Source organism: Malania oleifera, chromosome 13 (genome assembly GCF_029873635.1).
Source record: "Malania oleifera isolate guangnan ecotype guangnan chromosome 13, ASM2987363v1, whole genome shotgun sequence".
Classification (NCBI taxonomy): Eukaryota; Viridiplantae; Streptophyta; class Magnoliopsida; order Santalales; family Ximeniaceae; genus Malania; species Malania oleifera.
In genome coordinates, this window is record NC_080429.1 from 84,929,155 (window position 1) to 84,949,143 (window position 19,989).

General features: G+C 37.8%; 1 protein-coding gene across 1 annotated transcript in view; it reads left to right on the plus strand.

The window, feature by feature from the left end:
- Positions 1-16,517, plus strand: part of LOC131145522 (histone deacetylase 5-like) — a 101,306-nt gene extending 84,789 nt beyond the window's left edge. The window contains exons 12-14 of the mRNA XM_058094662.1: positions 14,938-15,067; positions 15,835-15,896; positions 16,037-16,517. Of these exons, the coding sequence (XP_057950645.1) occupies positions 14,938-15,067; positions 15,835-15,896; positions 16,037-16,202 (358 nt within the window). The 3' untranslated portion in view covers positions 16,203-16,517. The remainder of the gene's footprint in view (positions 1-14,937; positions 15,068-15,834; positions 15,897-16,036) is intronic.
- Positions 16,518-19,989: the final 3,472 nt, after the last annotated feature.

Consider the following 19,989-nt stretch of genomic DNA (forward strand, 5'->3'; position numbering starts at 1 on the left):
AAAGAGACACTCTCCCATGGCCTGGCAGGAACTAGCAATGGCTCTAATAAACCTGAGGTTTTCTTTCTTTCTACCCTGTCTTGTTGACAAATCAAGCAAGTTTTGGTATAACTCATCACATCATTTTGCATATTTGGCCAATAGTACTCCTGTGTAATCAATGCTTGAGTTCTTCGCCATCCCGGATGACCTGCCCACAATGTATCATGGCACTCTTTTAGTAAGGTTTTCCTCAAGTTTCCAGCTTTGGGCAAATAGACTCTCCTGCCTTTAGTCATTATCAGTCCATCTTCTACCCAGAATAGTCGTGTCTTCCGTTCTTCTATTAGTTTGCTCAGTGACTGCGCTTGCTGGTCTGTACTTAAATGTTCCCTGATAAGATTCTTCAAAGGTAACGCCACCCTACTAGTTGATAGATGATTGATGAGTTTTATTGCTGCCAATTTGGTTTTTCTACTTAAAGCATCGGCCACTTCATTCGTCTTCCCTACTTTATATTCAAAATCGAAATTAAATTCTCCTGCCAACGGGCTTGTTTTGACGTTAGTCCAGGTTGTGACAAAAAGTGAGTAACTGCCACATTATCGATTTTTACCACAAATTTGGACCCCAAGAGATAGTGCTTCCACACCCGAAGACAATGTACCACCGCAAGAAGCTCCTTTTCCTATGTTGTATAATTCTGTTCGGCACTCCATAATTTTCTACTTTCAAAAGCAACTGGATGCCCTTCCTGCAAGAGAACTCCCCCTAATGCAAAGTCTGAGGCATCTACTTGCACTTCAAACGGCTTTGTTACATTAGGAAGAATTAGCACTGGATCTCCTACAATCTTTTCCTTTAAATCAACGAATGCTGATTGGCACTCTTCTGACCACCCCCATGGTACCCCCTTCCTCAGTAAATTTGTTAACAATACAACTCTTCTGGAGTACCCCTCTATAAACTTTCGATAGTAGTTGGCTAGGCCCAAGAAAGATTGTAGTTCTCTAGTAGATGTAGGTGCTCGCCACTCCTTGATGGTTTCTACTTTCGCTGAATCCATCCGTATCTGGCCCTCCTCAATGATATGCCCCAAGAATTTAATACGCTTTTGAGTGAAAGCACACTTCTCCCCTTTTACATATAATTGATTTTCTTTGCGTTTTTGAAAAACCTTCCGAAGATGATCTTTATGTTCTTCTAAGGATGCGCTGAAAACTATTATGTCATCGAGGTAAACAATCACAAATTGATCAAGGTAGTCCCGAAAAATATGATTCATTAGAGAACAAAAGGTAGCAGGTGCATTTGTTAGCCTAAAAGGCATGACAAGAAATTCAAATGCTCCATACCGGGTGACGCAAGTAGTCTTTGGTTCATCTCCCTCTACAATGCGCACTTGATGATATCCCGATCTCAAGTCCAATTTAGTAAAATATCTAGCTATACTTAACTGGTCAAAAATATCAGCAATCAGTGGAATGGGATACTTGTTGCTAACCGTCACCTTATTTAGAGCACGATAATCTACACACAAGCGCAAACTACCATCTTGTTTCTTCTGGAATAACACCGGGGCCCCAAAAGGTGCTTTTGAAGGACGGATGAACCCTGCTGCAATTAGATCATTCAGTTGTCTTCTAAGTTTAGCTAACTCAGGCGGCGCTGGCGACTTTACTCCTGGCAAAAGCTCAATTTCGTGGTCAATCTATTGTTGAGGTGGTAAAACCCTAGGTAGCTGTTTTGGGATTACCTCCTTGAACTCTTCTAATACTTCCCTAATCTCAACTAGATATTTTCCTATCTCTTCATCTTCTGAGACCATCGGTAGAATCATGAAAAAAGGTTCTCCCCTTTTTACTCCCTTTTTGAATTGGAGGGCTGAAAGCAACTTCCTCTCATCGAAGTTGTTGTAGGTTGCGGGGACTGCACAAGGTGTACTTCCCATTATCATTAGACAATCCGCAGCTAGGATTGGCATTGAGCGTGTCACTTTAAGAAAATCCATCCTCAATACCATGTCAAAGTCATCGAGGGGTGCCACGGTGAAATCAACTGTCCCAGACCATGACCCCATTTGGCAGGCCACTTTAGGTGCCGCCCCCACCGTGGTTAACGCTTGAGAATTCATTGCTTTTAATTTGCCCACATCCTTATGTACTTGTAATTCTAATCGTTGAGCTTCAGAATCAGCAATGAAATTATGGGTGGCCCCTGTATCAATCATGGCCTTGATTTTCCTTCCATTCATAAGTAGATCAACGTACATTAATCCCTTCTCTTGAGACTTGTTGGTAACTACTTGGCGCTCTAATGCCCCCAAAAATCTCAATGCTCCCACCATATTCTGTTGTTCTTCTGGAGTTGTTGTCGGGGTTTCGGTTTCCCCTCGAAGGGCCTTTAAAGCATTCAAAGCCTTTCGTTCGGGGCACTCCGCCACTCGATGCGGTCCCATGCAAAGAAAACAAGAGACCGGTCGTCACTCTCCACCCCCCGTTCGTCCGCCCCTCCACTCCTTAATCATGGGCGCTCTTTTATCTTTCCAAGAACTATTTGTCTCCCTATCCCTTCCCCCATTTGTGAGCTTATACACTTTACTGGGTCTGGAATCATTATTGGTGGATGTAAGAAAATTTCGCTTCCCAGAATTGTCTGAAAAATCATCCAACTGTTCGGCAACAGCAAAGGCAGAAGAGAGATCATTGGTACCTTGCCGACGCAGTTCATTCCTTGGCCATGTCTTCAAACCCTGAAGAAAATGAAATTTGTCTGATTCGGTCATGTCAATAATGTCCAACATCAAGGCTTGGTATTCTCGTACATAACTTCTTATTGAGCCGGTCTATTGCAATTCCATTACTTTGCACTTTGCTATGTTCTCCACATTTTCGGGATAGAATTGGGTCTTCAATGCCTGTTTCAACCCCTCCCACGTGTTAATAACACATCTATTGTGCTGAATATCATTCCATTTAGTTCTCCACCACAATTTTGCATACCAGGTATACCGTAGCCATATTTACCCGGTCCACTTCTAGATCCACTCGTGAGCACGTGAAGTAGTGCTCCATATCAAAGAAGAAATTGTCCAGCTCCTTGGCTTCTCGCGTACCCCCAAAACTTTTAGGTTCCGGTACCTTCAATCGAAAACTCTCACTTGGATATGCAATCGGCCTTCAGGCTATCTGTGCCATTACATTCACTTTAACAGTTACCTCTTGTAAATCCCTCTGGACCTGGACCACCGCACTTTGGACATTGCTTATCTCCTTTAAGTCTTCTTTCAAAGCAGTAATGGACTCCTTCACATCTTCTGCAAGGAAATCAAAATTATCCGTTAGCTCCCGTAAGGAGGCCTCAAGTTCTATTGGCTCTCCCTGTTGGGTCGAAAGAGATGGCAATATGCCCTAAATATGTTCCAGCCTACTCTCAAAGGCTTCCAACTGTTCGATACTCTTCTGGAAGGCCTCAAGCTCTCTTGGCCGTTTCTCCAAGGATTTCTCACGTGGAATGAATTTTTCAAGTTTCTCAAGTCTCTCTACAACTTTTGATACCCCATAGAGATTTTCTCTAGGGTTTTCTTCAACGGCCTCAAGCTCTGTTGGCACGCCTTTCTCTTTTATCAATGTTGTCACCAACCCTTGGAGTTCACTGCACATTGTCTCCAGGGTTACCAGTTTCGTCTCAAGCGCCTCAATGCGCTCCACTTTTCCTGACTTGTTTCTCATATTACCACTCATGGTGCTTGCACACACTGTGCTCTAATACCAACTGTCACGGACCCCCAAAATGGGACTCAAGTAAGGGCCGTGTGGCACTCGTTGAGAGCTCTCCCTCGACAAGTCGGCCAAGTCTCACACGTTCAAGCCTGCAAGCATGAGCACCAGGTGAGTCTCAACACTCCAGAATATCAAGGAACAATAGGATATCACACGAGCAATATATTCTTATTCCCCAAATAAGACTATAACAATCAAAGACATCACAATCTAAGGCAACAAAACACCACAATGAAAAGGATTACTTGTATTATTCAACTACAAGAGAATAATCATACAAACGATAACATAGATAATCATATATTCATTCCAAATCCCTAGAGAATACAATTATTGCAGTATCTCACTCCCCCTTTTCCCCATTACATTGTCACTTCCTAACACATAGCCTAAAGGAAGTTTATCTATAGGCAGCTCACCAAGTGTTACAGTACCTCAAAGGGACACTAGGAAAAGGTATTCTATTTAGAAGGAACTGAAGCTTAGTTCTTGAGGCATACATGAATGCCGATTATGTTGGGTCGATTGTGGATAGGAGGTCGACCTCTAGATATTGCACCTTTCTTGGTGGAAATCTTGTGACATGGAGGAGTAAGAAACAAAATGTGATGGCTCGGTCTAGTGCGGAGGCAAAATTCCAAGCAATGGCTCAGGGTGTATGTGAACTACTTTGGTTGAAAATTATCTTAGAAGACATGAAGATTAAGTGGGATGGTCAGATGAGACTATTGTGATAATAAGTTCGCAATCAGCATAGCTCATAATCCAGTACAGCATGATCGAACAAAGCACATTGAAATTGATAGACACGTCATCAAAGAAAAGTTGGAGAGCGGATTGATTTGTACACCTTATGTGTCCACACATAGCCAACTTGCTAATGTACTTACCAAGGGTTAAGTAGTTCAGTGTTTTAGAGTATTGTATCCAAGCTGGGAATGGAAAATACCTATTCGCCAGCTAGAGGGGGAGTGTGGGAAAACGTGTTTAATGACTTGTATTCTATATGTGTATAGTTAGCTATTTTAGGAAATTTTTAACAGCCTATATTCCTAGAATTAGGCTGATCTGATTAGTTTCCTATTCTGTTAGAATATCCCATAAATCATGGGATCTGATATAACCTAGTTAATTTTTCCTTTTTTGCTGCAATGGTTGATGTATATAGCTAACGTTTTGTGTATTATTCGTAAGAATGAAGAAAATTCTTCCATGAAGTGTTTCTCAGTTTGTGTTAGTGCTTGGTAGATTGGATCCTGAGTGATTTCTTTAGTCAGGAGGAGAGACCATGTGGTGAGTTGGGAGGTTGTTAAGAAGGTTTAAGAGTGAGGGAAGCTTGTGCCGTGTTAATGGTTGTAAGTAGTGGATTCTCTTTGGCATAAAGTGATTAAGCTTTAAGAGTAAATTTGGCTTACAAATAAATTGTAGGATGCTGATATGATAGTGAGGGTGACTCATGAAAACCTATGGAATATCATTTCTTTGGTATTTTCCATTTTTCTCTCCTTGTACTGAGTTTAAAGTTGGGGTTGGTTGTCAGGTTCAGTTTTGGAAGTATCGTTGGCTGGGAAAGTAATGCTCCTCTCTTGCTTCAACTTCTTTTTTTCGTCTTTCTTTATACTAATAAGCTCCTATTTCATCTTTCTTGATTGCTGTTAATGACATTGTTTCTTGGGACTTGCACTTTCATAGAAACCTTGACAATAGGGAAGCATAGGACCTTTCTTCATTTATTTATTTATTGGATTAATTTTGATATTTTTGTAGGGGGATGTATGGATTTGAAATTTGGATGCTTGTGGTGTTTTCTTCTTGAGCCCGAATATTGTTTCTTGGGACTACAACTTTCATAGAAATCTTAATCATCGAGAAATGGAGGACCTTCATTTATTTCTTTATTGGATTCTTTTCTGTCTCCTATAGTGGGATGTTAGGATTTGAAATTTGGATGCTTCTGGTGTTTTCTCCTGGAGCTCTTTTTATATCCATTGGACTCATTTTGCACATTTTCCCTCTTGCTAATCGTATTTGAAAAAAAAAAAAAAAGGGCAGTTTGGTGCACAAAGCTCCTGCATATGCAGGGTTTGGGAAAGGGGTGGAGCACAATGGATCTATTGCATGCAGCCTTACCTTACATTTTTGCAAGAGGCTGTTTCCACGCCTTGAACCTGTGCCCTCCAGGTCACACGGCGACCCTTGCTAATCGTATTTTGAATAATAAAATTTCTTCGAAGGTTAAAGGATTTTGTGTGGATATCCATTCTTACAAGGAGAATAGGGGTTTTGATCTTGTGGGAACTGGGCTTAATGGAGGTTTAAGGAAGCCGGCCCAGTACTTAGAGCAACCTTATATGAGGGGTTGGGTTGGAACTAAGAGAAATTATGTTTGGGCTGCTAAATCAAATGGCAGCTTTGAAAGAAATGCTAACAAGGAGATTGGAAGAAGCAATTACAGAGGGTCAAAACAGCTGGGTTCGGAAGAAGGAGCTGTAGGTGCTACTCCAGGAGAAGTGGATGGCTCTTCGACAAGGTGCCAGGTGAAGTTAGGCAGCTTATGTCAGTTGTTCTGGGTAAAAAGGGAGAAAAATTGCATTTCTTATGATCTTCCGGATGAATTTCCGGAAATAAACTTGTGTTAAGGGGAGGATGCAATAGAAGATTATGAGATTGATGGGGGCTTTGAACCTTTGGATCTAGTAAGGATGAGAATAGAGATTACGTGGGAAAATTAAAGACAAGTTGACTGTAAAAGAAAATGAGGTGATGCTGGGGATGGTGGACTACTCCTTCGTCCCAAGATTTTGGAGAGGAGGGGGATGATGATTATGATAGCATGAGTGAGTTTGAAAGAGGTCTACTGCTGGAACAATGAACTAAGACCTGTGGTTTCAGATATGAATTTCATGCTAATGAAACTTCTAAAGAAAATGAGGTGTCAAGTTCAGGTACAATGGAAATGGGGGATTGTGAATTATGTCATCAGCAAGAGTGGGGCATATTAGACTCTGGGAGGAACTCTGAGAATGTACAGGTTGGTGTTCGCCATTTGGAGAAGCATGCACCTTCAAAACATGGTAGTTGAGGAAGGAACTTGGGCCGTTACTGCAAGTAATTAAGATTCTGCTCCTATGGATCCCAAGGGTAATCTTGAGAGTCTTGGGTAAGTCTCAAATGATCTCCAATTGGAATGATGAATGGTTTTTTAAGCCTTTGGAGGGCATTCTTCTCGTTCCAGGTGATGTGCATAATTTACTAAATATTATTTTGTGCACAGGTTGGGTGCTGAAGGGGAAGAGGAAATCATCCTTTGCCCTTCATAGGGTGAGAGACAATCTGAGATCTGCAAGATCTTTCTCAAAGAGACTGGGATAAAATTGGTTAGTCCTTTAGGGAAGGTGGTTTGATTGGCTGTTTCACCTAAAACTTATGAAAGGGAAAAAGAAGTGTTCAGAAAGTATTGAAAAATTTAAAATCTTCAATTATGCGGGATTTTTTTTAGTGGGTTGGGGGGGGGGGGGGGAGGATGGTAAGTTGGTTAAGATTGTTAAAATATGAGGGTAATGAGTTGGAACTTTAGAGGCTAGGAGACTGTAGAAAAAGGGGTTTGGTCCAGGAATTGGTGTCCATATATTGTCTTGATGCTTTAATTTATGGGAAACAAGGTTAGAATGAGTACATGGTGGTATTGTTAGGAAGATCTAGCTTCTAGACAGAGGTGAAGATTGGGCTATTCTATCTTCAAGAGGGGCAGCTGGGGGTATTTTGGTGGTTTGTTTGAGACACATGGGTGGCTAATTGGGTGGATTTTGTCAAGGGTTTCCTTTTTATTTATCAGTGTTGCTGGAGGTGGGGGGGAGGAGGTCGTGGTGGTTTACTTTGGTTTATGGTCCTTCTAGACCTACTTACAGAACCCAGTTCTGGGAGGAGTTGGGGGGCTGTGTATGGGTTATGTTATCTAGGTGGATGACTGGTGACTTCAATTTAGATACATTTTTATTGATAAAAAAAAAAAGGTTGTGGGAGCTTTCATATAGCATGCTGTTTTTTTATCAGTTTGTTAAGAGTGTGCAGTTTGAGAGATACTCTGGTTAGATTGTTCTCTTTTTTCTTTTTTTTTTTAATTAGAAAATTATAATTATAGACCGAAAAAGGATATGTACAAGGACTCTGGGCAAACCCAAGAAGGGAGCCCAAAGTTCTCACACAACCAAAGAACAGCAAATACAACTCATTTCAGGAACCCCAGGGGCACACAAGCCTCAAAACAAAAGCACCAACTAACTACTATTCTAAATACAACAAAACCTGGGCATACCCAGGGGTGCAAGCACCAAAAACTACAACTCAAGTACAAAGAGAGGGAAATTTATCATATACTATTCTAAAAGTGTGTGTTTGAACCACTTTTATAATAGCCTTCGGTTGAGTAACAATGCCTTCGAATCTCCTCTTGTTTTGAAAGAGCCACAAACAGTTAACTGTGATGGCCAAGCAAGGTCTCTTGGCCACTGCTTGAACCCCAGTGCCTTTGCCTTCCTTGTGGAGCCATTTAAGACTAGCCTTAATAGTGGTCATAGCCCTAGTCACACCCAGCCAACTCCTAATGGAATTCCAGACTGTAGAAGAAAATCTGCATTTAAAAAACAGATGGTCCAGTGTTACTATTTCAGAACCACAGAATACACAGGTTTTATCAATCCCCTTCCCCCAGATTTTGTCACTAGTCAACAGGCTCCCTCTTGCAGCCAACCAGAGAACAAAGGAGTGTTTAGTAGCATAAGCATTCTTCCATATCACCTTCTGCCACGAGTCATTCCTCCCCTTCCATCTCCAGAAATTATGGGCCTTAGAGCACAGAAAATTTCCATCCAAAGCCCACTGCATTAGCTGAGCTTCTGCCAAGCTTCTACCACTGTACTGCATTATCAACATATCTTTAATCTGAACCAGTTTCTTAAACAAGGGAGTCTTCATGCTTTGCTGAAGCCTCCCACAAATTACCTCCTCTCTAGTACACATAGCTCACCCATCTTGACCATAGGGAATCCTTTTTGCTTTGAAGATTCCACAGGGTTTTTGAAAGGAGAGCAGTGTTCCAGCTTTTGAGGTCCAAGACCCCCAGCTCACCCTCATTCTTTGGCAAGCACATGTCTTTCCAAGCAACAGCAGGCCTTTTCCTACCTCCCCACAGGAAAACCCTACACAGCTGAACCACATGAGCCAACACTGAACTGGGAATGGGGAAAATAGATAGCCAGAAACACTCCATCCCTTGCACCGCTGAATTTATAAGCTCCAGTTTTCCAGCATAGGATAAAGAGTGACCTGGCCAAGAGCCTATCTGGTTACCAATTCTTTGTTAACATTTTCATAAATTGCAGATTTGAGCTGGTCCTGGAATTAATTTGGGTAAGAGTGGTGTTGGGCTGGTAAACCTTGCTCATGAGAGGGTTTTGGAGCTGACCTCCGACCTGGATATGGCATTCTAGATTGGCATTTGACCTATTTTGGAGCCTCTTTGGGAGTTAAGTCTCGTTCTTTAGCTTTTTGGGATCCATGGTGACCAAGGTAGCAAAGATATTGGTGGTTAAAGGGAGCTTTGTTCTCTTTAGGTGGTAGAATTACTCTCAAACAGGCTAGCCCTTCTGCCATTTTTCTGTATATTCTCTCTTTTTTTTAGGATTCTAGGAGGGTACCTCAAAAGCTTGAGAGGGCTATGAGGGATTTCTTTTGGTCAGATGTAGGGGGAGAGGATGGATTAGTTGGTTGAGTGGGAAGTGATGTGTAGGCCAAAGGAAGGAGGGTTGGGTCTTGTTAGTTTGGTGTCTAAAAACATTGCTTTTTTTGGAAATTCCCCTTGGCACAAAGTAATAAAAAGTAAACATGGTATACAATATAATTGGTGGGTTGCTAATTTGATCACAAGAAATTCTTGATAGTCCTTGGAGTGTCATTTTGTAGGTTTATCCTTCTTTTCTTCCATTAACAAAGTTTCAATTGCGTAGAGATAATCATGTCAGGTTTTGTGATGATTTTTTTTTTTTTTGTTGGGGGGAGGGGGAGGGGGAGAACTAATTTCTTATTCTTTTAGGAACTTCATTTTAGAAGGGGTATAAATGATAGAGAGGTTGAGGAGTTGTCTTTGTAGGCTATAGCTCAATTTCAAAGGCCTATAGGCTCTACATACGACAAAGCAATGAAGTAATTGTCAGTAGGTATGTTCTATTCCTTGAGTTAGATAACTGGAGTTGGGAGAATGACAAGAAGCTTGAGGTTCAGGAGGAGAATGATGATATGGATGATGAACCTATTAGAGGAATTAGATCACTCTCTGAAATTTATCAGAGGTGTAATGTTACTGTAATGGAGCCTGCAAGGTATGAAGAAGCTGCAACTGATCAGAAGTGGATGGCTGCAATGAAGGAGGAGCTAAAGATGATTGAAAAGAACCAGACATGGGAGTTGGTAAACAGACCTAAACACAAGAAAGCTATAGGAGTCAAGTGGGTTTACAGGACCAAGCTCAATCCTGATGATTCTGTAAACAAGTACAAGGCAAGACTACTTGTCAAGGGATATGCCCAGATGTTTGGGGTAGATTTTTTTGAAACTTTTGCCCTAGTTGCCAGGTTGGATACCATAAGGATGTTGCTGGCTCTTGCTGCACAAAAAGGTTGGGTTATACACCAAATGGATGTTAAGTCGGCCTTTTTGAATGGATACTTGGAGGAAGAAATCTTTGTGGAGCAACCTGAAGGGTTTGTTTTTCAAGGACACGAGGAGAAGGTATATTGATTGAGAAAGCCCTGTATGGTTTAAAACAGGCACCAAGGTCGTGGTATAGCAGAATTGATACACACTTGGTGAACTTAGGCTTTGAAAAAAGTTTGAGTGAATCTACTTTATATATCAAGAAGACTGATGATGAAATACTTGTATCTCTTTATGTTGATGATGTACTCGTTACAGGATGTAGCAAGGAGCTGATTGACAAGTTTAAAGAAGAAATGAAAGATGTCTTTGAAATGACAGACCTTGGGAGGATGACATTCTTCCTTGGTATGCAGGTATGTCAAAAGCAAAATTAAATATTTCTATGCTAGCATAAATATGCAATGTCCTCAAAAAATTTAACATGGAAGAGTGCAAGCCAACTGCAACTCCAATGAGCTGAAAAGGTGGATGAAAGGCTGTACAGGAGCCTAATAGGCTGCCTAAATAACTTCAACCAGGCCAGATATCATGCATGCAGTGAGTTTGCTATCGAGGTATATGCACTGTGCTAGCGAAATTCATTTTCAAGCAAAGAATTCTTAGATATGTTAAGGGCACAATTGATTATGGAATAAGATTCAATCAAGTTAAAAACGTCAGTCTCCATGGTTATTTCGATAATGATTGGGCTGGATGTGATGATGATATGAGAAGCACCTCAAGTTACTATTTTAGCTTTGGTTCTAGAATTTTTTCTGGTGTTCTAAGAAGCAAGAAGTCATAGCTCAATCCACAGCAGAAGCAGAATATGTAGTTGCTGCTACTGCTGTTTAAAAAAGCCCTTTGGCTTAGGAAACTTATGACAGATTTGCATATGGAACAATAAGAAGACACCCAAATATTTGTGGACAACCAAGCTGCAAAATAAAATTTTATCTTCTAAGAGAGGTACAAATGGAAGGAGAAGTGCAGCTGATCTATTGCAAAATAAAAAATCAAAGTGTTGATATCCTAACAAAGGCACTTCTGAAAATTAGATATGAATTCTTGAGGCAGAAACTTGGTGTATGCAGCTCTAGAGTCAATGAGGAGTGTTGACTGGCATGACTCATGAAGCTGAATCAGTTTTATTTGTTGCTATTCTTTAGGAGCTGAATCAATTTTATTTGTTGCTACTTTTTAGGATTATAACCATTTCTTCATGAAAAGTAGAGCGACATGATGGAAATGCCCCAATCTCTTGTGCCAAAGTACTGTATTGCTATCTACTTTGTGTACAGCAGCCTGTTCCTCTTTCATCAAATCCAAGGCAAAGCTTTTGCCTTTCATTTGAACTTTGAACACCTCTATGCCTTTTGTATCTTTAATCACACAATTTTTGTCTTCAAACAGCACCTTATAACCTTTCTCCAACAACTGAGTAACACTCAAAAGGTTTTGATTAATTTTAGGAACATATAAAACATCATAAATTAATTTCAGACATATGTGGCCTTCAATCGCTATTGTTCCTTTGCCTTGTCAAGCTCTTTGAAGAGCTTTCGATCATAAGTCATGTGGTTTGTACAACCACTATCTATAAGCTAGCTTTCTGTGGAGCTGTTGGTGGCAAAGCATGATACCACAAACAACTGCTCCTTTTGAGGTTGATCCTCAGCAGCCTTGGCTTCTCCTTGTTGCTGTTGAGCCTTGCATATCCTTTCCATGTGCCCTAACTGACCACACTTGTGACATCTTGCATCTGGCCTCCACCAACACTTATTTTGTGGATAATTGGTTTTTTTGCAATAGGAGCAAGGTGGAAAGACTTGAGTGTTGCTGCTTTGGCTATTTTTGTTGTTGCTTGCATAACCTCCAGGCTTGTTGTTTTTGTTCTGTTTTTTTTTTTTTTTTTGTTTAATTGGTTTTTGCCACCATTGTTGTTCTTGCCACCATTTTTGTTCTGTGATTTGGCTTGAAAAGCGCCCTCCACAGATCCTTCTTGCCTCATAAGCCTCCTTTGTTCTTGTTCCTGTAGTGCCACCACTGTTGTTCTGTGATTTGGTTTGAAAAGCATCCTCCACAGATCCTTCTTGCCTCATAAGCCTCCTTTGTTCTTGTTCTTGTAGTGCATTCAACAATTTGCCAAGTTAATGCTTGATAGATCTTTTGAGTTTTTCAAAGATGAAATTGTAGTCTCAAACTTTTTCAGGAATTGTGACTAGGACCTTTTGAACAATTCTAGAATAAGAAAAATCAGTACCAAGGAGTCTTACTTTGTTGACAATGCCAAGAAGTCTATCAAAATATTCCTTGATTATTTTTGATTCTTTCATCTTTTGCATCTCAAATTCTCGGATCAAATTCAGCACTTGCATCCCTTTGACCCTTTCATTTCCTTCGTATTCTTGCTTCAAAAATCCCAAATTTCCTTGGCTGTTTTCAGTGTCATTATTCTGGTAAAAATGGAAGATGAGACTGCTGCAAACATGGTTGCTCTTGCTTTTGATTTTCTTGGCTTCATCTCCTTTTGATTTTTGATTTGTGCAAGAGTTGGATTGTTTGGCAGGGGTGGAACTTCATATACTCGCTCAGCAGCTTCCCATAGATCATTAACATCAAGATAGGCTTCCATTCTAACAGCCCACATCTGATAATTTGTTCCATCAAACACTGGAGGTGCAATTGCAGTGAATGAATTTTGTGAATTCATTATGAATAGGTTGTTGTGTTTTTTTGGAGAGATAGGTGATAAATGTTTAGGAATTGTGTTTGAGCTCTCTCAATCTCACAGGTCCCTCAAGATTATGGCTCTAATACCAATCTGTTGGATATTTTTAAAACCAAAGACTAAGGATGATGAGAGAAGCTTATTTAGAGACTACAGAAGACTGAATTTTATTGACCAACAAACTATCTATTTATAGAGCATAATGAAAACTGAATTGCAGAAAAATCTGCTACATGTTGAGCATAACAGCTAAGTGCCTAAAAATTAGCATGAAGAAATGGTTATAATCCTAAAGAATAGCAACAAATAAAACTTATTCAGCTCCGAAAGAATAACAACAAATAAAACTTATTCAGCTTCTAAAGAATAGCAACAAATAAAACTGATTCAGCTCCTAAAGAATAGCAACAAATAAAACTGATTCAGCTTCATGAGTCATGCCAATCAACAGTCTTCTTTGCTCATTATGCAACATGGTTGCCATATCTGCTGAAAGAGTGATGGTAGAGTTTGATCTTTGGATTCATTGGGGGGTTTATTTGTGTCAATCTTTCTTTTCTCACCATTTTAGGGTTGATGCTTTTCCTCTGGGAAATGGGAGACAAAAGTTCCTTCTTAGATAAAAGCTTGTGTATGGCAATTGGCTCTTAATAGAGTTAACACCAACAATCTGCTGCAGAGTAGGAGCCCTTCTAAAGCCTCCTGATATTTGTATCATGCATGGAAATAGTCCTCAGAATGTGTTACATTTGTTTCTGCATTGTTCTTTTTGCTTGACTTTGTGGAATACTCTACAATATTTAGTGAAGTGTGGGTCTAGGCTAAATCTTCTGTGGAAAGGTGAGGATGAAAAGAGGTTGTGGAGGTCCCTTTGACTGTTATGAGAATTTGGCTGGAAAAGAATGCTAGAAAATTTTCTAGAAAAGTGATTACCAGTAGGGCTTCTTTGGGATTGGGTAAGATATTTTGCTTCCCTTTGAGCTTAGTAGGCAGGATGTTTTAATGGAATGCTGATTTCAACATGTCAGCTTAGACTGGGTTGCTTCATAAAAAATTGATTTTTATTTTTTTCTTTTCATAATTTCATGAGTGAGAACTTTTCATTTTATCTGTTTCTGTTTTTTAACTCAATAGAGATTCTTTTTACATCCAAAAAAGAAAAAGAAAAAATAGTTAACATGAACAATCTGTTATGGACCAGATGGTCTTCTGAGAAAATGGTCTTGTAAGACTTCGTCTTCTCATGCATATGTGAAGTATTGCAGAACAATCTTTTTGGTTTGTTTGGAGAGTGTTGGCTGTGTCCTAGCAGTTGGAGGATTTTCTTTTGACCAATTTTAGAGGATTAGGAAGCATAAAGATGCAGGGATTTTACAGTGATGTGCAGTTTTTTACTGTTCTGTGGGGGCTTTTTCTGGAGAAGAATGTGCTTGCATTTTCTGAGATCATGCTTCATCTATCAATTTGATTTGAGTTCGGATTGTATCTTCAGCTTTGCTATGGGTATTTTCATCAAGATGCTTTGCGAGTGGGTTTTTTTGGATATTCAGCAAGAGTAGTTGGTTTGGCTCTTCTAGTTTGATTTGGGCCTTGTTTCTATTTGTTTTTATTTTTTTTTTAATTTTTTTTCTCTGCTGTTCTACTTCAGTTTTGAGGATTTCTTATCCTCCTTGTACAATTTTTCCCCTTTTTTGTTCTTAATATAGATTCTTTTTCTATTAAAAAATGAAAAATATCTCCCTCCCTTTACAGGCTTGAGCAATTCAATGATGTTCTGCTCCAGGAGAACGCTGCTGCTTGTAACACAACTTCCCCTTTCTTTGGGTTGACTGCTTTGGACTCTGTTGCTAACAACAAGTCTATTTCTATAGAGGATCTCAAGGTGCACCCACTGTTCTCGCAAATGATTGACCTGTAATGCTCGCTTTGTTTTTTGGTTGCAATCAGCATACATTTATCTGAACTAATGATAGTATCTGAAAATTTTATGCATATCTGAACCTTATAAGAAGCTTATTAAAATTTCACTTGCTCTCTTGTCAGGTCTCATGATTGTAAAACTAAAATTTCAAATGCTCCCTTATTATGCATGTATTTGAAGCTTACAAGAAGCTTTTGAACCTATTTTTAAAGAACTTGAAAAAAAAAATAGAAAACTGAAAAAGAAGCATTTTCTAGTTCAAAGAGTTTTAAAAGAAAGAGCAAAATTGTTTCTAGAGGTCTTAAAAGAAACAAAAAAATGGGTTATCAAAAGAATTTTCAGAAGAATAATAAATTATTAAATTCTCACATGCTCACTTGTCATGACTCATGAGTGTAAAACTAAAGCTTCAACTGATTTTAATCTGACTGAAATATTGAGGGTAAAATTATTCTGTTTAATCAATGATTGAGTTGTATCGTCTTTGAGGATTGCTCACAAGGCCTTTGCTAATTCGACTCCCCCTGTCACTTCTGTTTTGCCCCCAAGTGGACATGTTTGTATTTTATATTTCACATATTTTCACTGGTGTGCTATTTGGCCTACATTGCAAGTGTCCAAACCATCTTAACCTCCCAGGGACTTTAGGCTTGATTGTTGTTTTTCTGTTGTTTATATTCCGCACCTTCTTTCTCTGACCTTGTGTAAGCTGCTCGTATTTCATGCAGGGCTGGTACCATAATGTCCTTTATTTGGGGAAGGAGCGTGATATTCCCATAGTGACCATGACGTATGTAGAAATGCTCAACATATTTTGTTTTCCTGTATACGTGCAGTTTGCTTTTTTACTAACCTAGTTCGCTAATAATGTTTATTACAGTAAGAAAGATATGAAATGTATATATGTTTGATTGAGGGATCTTAATTCAGGTGTTCACTTTTGGATATTGAGAACTTCAAGTCTGGGAAGATTCCCTTGTGTGGTCCATGCAGAGAATATGCAAATGTCCTAGTTAAAGGCTTGGTAGAAGGAAAACAACTTTCAGAGGATGGTGCGAAGGCCTACATAGAGGAAGCTTATTCCAAACCACTCTGATCACTTCTCATCCTTTTTTCGTTTTCCTTTAAATTTCCAGAAGTAATTGCCTCACTTGTTTATTTGAAAACACCAGATTAATTTTAATTATTATTATTTCTTTGGCAAGCATCAAGAGAGCCTTGTGATATGTTCTTTAATGGCCGTTGTCCATTATTATTTCTAGTAGAAGGAATATAGATGATTGCAGTCTTAATTGGATTCGTCCAGCAACTGGTGTGACTGAAGTATCAGTGGGTTACAAACCCACTGGTTTGATTTGTACAACATTGTGAGGTTTTAGGTGTAAATTTGGGGTTAAAAAATTTCATCTCATGCTTAAGTTTGTGCAAGTGTTACAACTGAATTTTTTTGTCTGCTTCTTAGTTGATCAGATGGTTTAGGTATTTTGCAAAAATTATTTTTACACCGAAGAAGCTGTGAATGCTGTCTAGCAGTTTCAATTAACACTGTTTATACTTCAAGCTTCCCACCTTTGTCGGCTTGATATTGTCCCATTTTTCAAGGGACGGCCAATAGGGCTAAATTCGATTAAGCACATGAGCAAATGAAAAAAATATGCACACCACTGCCATATGCTTGAGCAAAATGGAAGGAAGATTTTGTCTTGATTGTTGCCTGCCTCAGTATGGTTAGTGAATTTGTAAAATTCTTTCTGAGATTTACTTTTGGTAGTTTTGTTTACCTGATCTAATGAATTTAATTTTAATAATCTGTGGTAGTCTTGGTTGTTGCTTGCATCATTCCATAAATTTTGTCATCCTGTGTTTGGGAACTTAGATTTCTAGTATTGGGTTTGAATTTGTGCGAATTCGAAGAGAATGTGAAACAAAATTGTAAACTTTGCTATCAAACACTACTTCAGTGAATTTGTAGACTTATGCTGGAGATTTATTCTTATGGTTCTGTTCATATTACTTAATGTTCTTATGGTTCTTATAGCATTTGAACTACAATGAAAAAGAATTTGATCCCGTACTCATTATGGGTTTAGTAGGACTAGTAGTGTTATTCCATCTAGTAATGAATCAAATGTAAGAATCATTTCTCTTTTTACTTGAGCAAAAAGATAAGGACTCAAAGTAGATCCTTGATGTACACCTACGGTGATTGAAAGTTTTCTAGTTTTTCCATCTATATTCCTTATACTAAGCATTACTCCATCGTACATATCTTTATTGACATCAGTATGCCTACAATATGCATATTTTTTTTATTTTTTTTAAAAACTCATCATATAACTTCCCTAGGTATCCCTATCATATGATTTCTCAAAGTCATTAAATATCATATACAAGTCTATCTTCTTTTTCCTTAATTTTTTCATTAATTTTCTTAAAAGATAAATAACTTCTATAATAGATCTCGCAGACATAAAACCAAATTGATTTTTTGAGACCTTCATTTCTAATATTAATATTTGTTCAACTACTCTTTTCTATAGTTTCATCGTTTAATTTATAAGTTTAATTTCATGATAATTATTATAATTTTGAATATCTCATTTATTTTTGTATATAGGTATTAAAGTACTTTTCCTCCAGTCATAATGATTCATTTGATGTTTTTTTAGTTTTTACAATTGTATTAAATAAATTAGTTAATCATATAATTTCGTTATCACTTAAACATTTCCAAACTTCAATTGAGATGTTATTTGGTCCCATAGCTTTCTCATTTTTCATCTTTTTCGGTCAAACTTAACTTCGATAACTCTAATTTTGTGAATAAATCTTATATTTTTAGTCTTTTCCTCATTTGACTATTTGATTTTTATTAAATAATTTACTAAAGTAACTTTGTCATTTTTGTTTAATGTCTTCCTCTTTAACCAAGACAATATCATCCTCACTTTTTATATATTTTACATTTCCTAAGTCCTTACTCTTTCTTTTTCTAACTCTAGCATGTTTAAATATATCTCATTCTCCTTTTTTCGTACCTAATCTAATATACAAACTATTAAATCATCTATATTTAACTTCACTAACGGTCTTTTTTGCATTTTTTCTTACCTCCTTATATTTTTCAAAGTTATCTTTGTTTATACATTTTTGCCATTTTTTATACCAAATTTGTTGTCTCTATGATTTTTTTGTACATCTTTATCTTACCACCAACTCTCTTTACTATTCGAGAATCATTCTCTTGATTAACCTAAAATCTCTTTTACTTTTTTTTTAATAAAGTTAGCTAATCTATTCCAAAGAGTATTTGTATCTATCCCATCCTCTATGGTTCAATTCCCATCTTTGATCATTTTATCTTTAAATTTTATTATATTTTCTCCTTTTAGGTTCCACCATCTAGTTTTCTTACACTGGTTTATTTTATCTTTTTTCTTTCATTTTTTAATGCATATATGAAACGTCTCGAGCCTCTACGTGGGCATGAAGTGCTACTACTCCATTCATTTACGTGATAATTCACATTCTAATATTATTTATGCAGCAGAAAACATAATTATAATTTTCTAATAAATATAATATCAGAGTTTTCTAAAATCTATCAACACACCATAATAAACCATGCTTCCACCTGTATTCAACATATATATATATATATATATATATATATATATATATATATCCCCAAAAAACATCCAGTATTCACAATCATTCATTTCTTATCAACCTTAAAACATAAGACAATATAAAATATTAACATTCCCAAAAACATCATTAAAATATTTATACCATTTTTTTTTTTCTTTTATCTCCCAAAAATATTATAAAACATCGAGCTCTCTAAGCTCGATCTCAAGGAAGTCCTGAAAAAAAATATGCATTTATATTCGGGTGAGACACATCTCAGTAAGGGAAGAAAGAATATATTAAATACAACATGTGACTAACATGAGGTATATATATATCATTTTAATAACATTTACAAAGCATTTTCATAAACATTGAAATCATTCTTTGAATCCAAACAATCACATACAAAGGTTTAACCCACGAGATTATCCAAGGATAGAGGTGATTATCCTCCCATACAAGTAGCATCTCTCTACTCTAATACTCAGGCAACCCTAGGGTCACAACTAAAGCATACTAGGGCACTCACCTTACTCAGTAAGCACTCAAGTGTTAGATTGATCTCATACTCACACAGTTCAATAATAGTTTACCGGCAAAGGCCCTAAGGATAGGAAAATCGACCCGCCCATACAAGTAGGTTCCCTTTGCCTTAATACGTTATGCAGCTACTGTCACATCTAAAGCCACTAGTGCACTCACTTTTCTCAACAAGCCCTTAGGTGAAGAGTTTGCCTTACCCAATTGTAACATATTCTATATACATAGATACTTCTAATTTCATAATATATTATTTCTTTTTGTCATTATTCATTCATACATATATGTTCATGTTCAAAACTTAAACATTGCATTGCATTTCCCTTTATGTAATTCTTCATCATTACATCATTTACATTTGTCATTTCATACCATGTCATTTCATTGTCATTATATCATTTTCATTTCATTTCCTTCGTACTACAGTTGGTCTTTAGCCATCATCAGTTAGTCTACAACTCCTTTTAGCAGTCATTACTACAACTCCTTTTATCTATCATTAGTTAGTCTACGTAGAAACGTGATAGATCTGCTAACATGACTATCTTTCAGCTGTCTTACATTTACATGGTTGCATTTAACATATACAAGCAACATAGTCCATATCATATTTTATTCACAATATTTTACTTACTTATCTTGCATCTCATACATTTAACATATATTTGCACAGAATCTCATGCCACACAATTTAACAGTAAAATTCATAC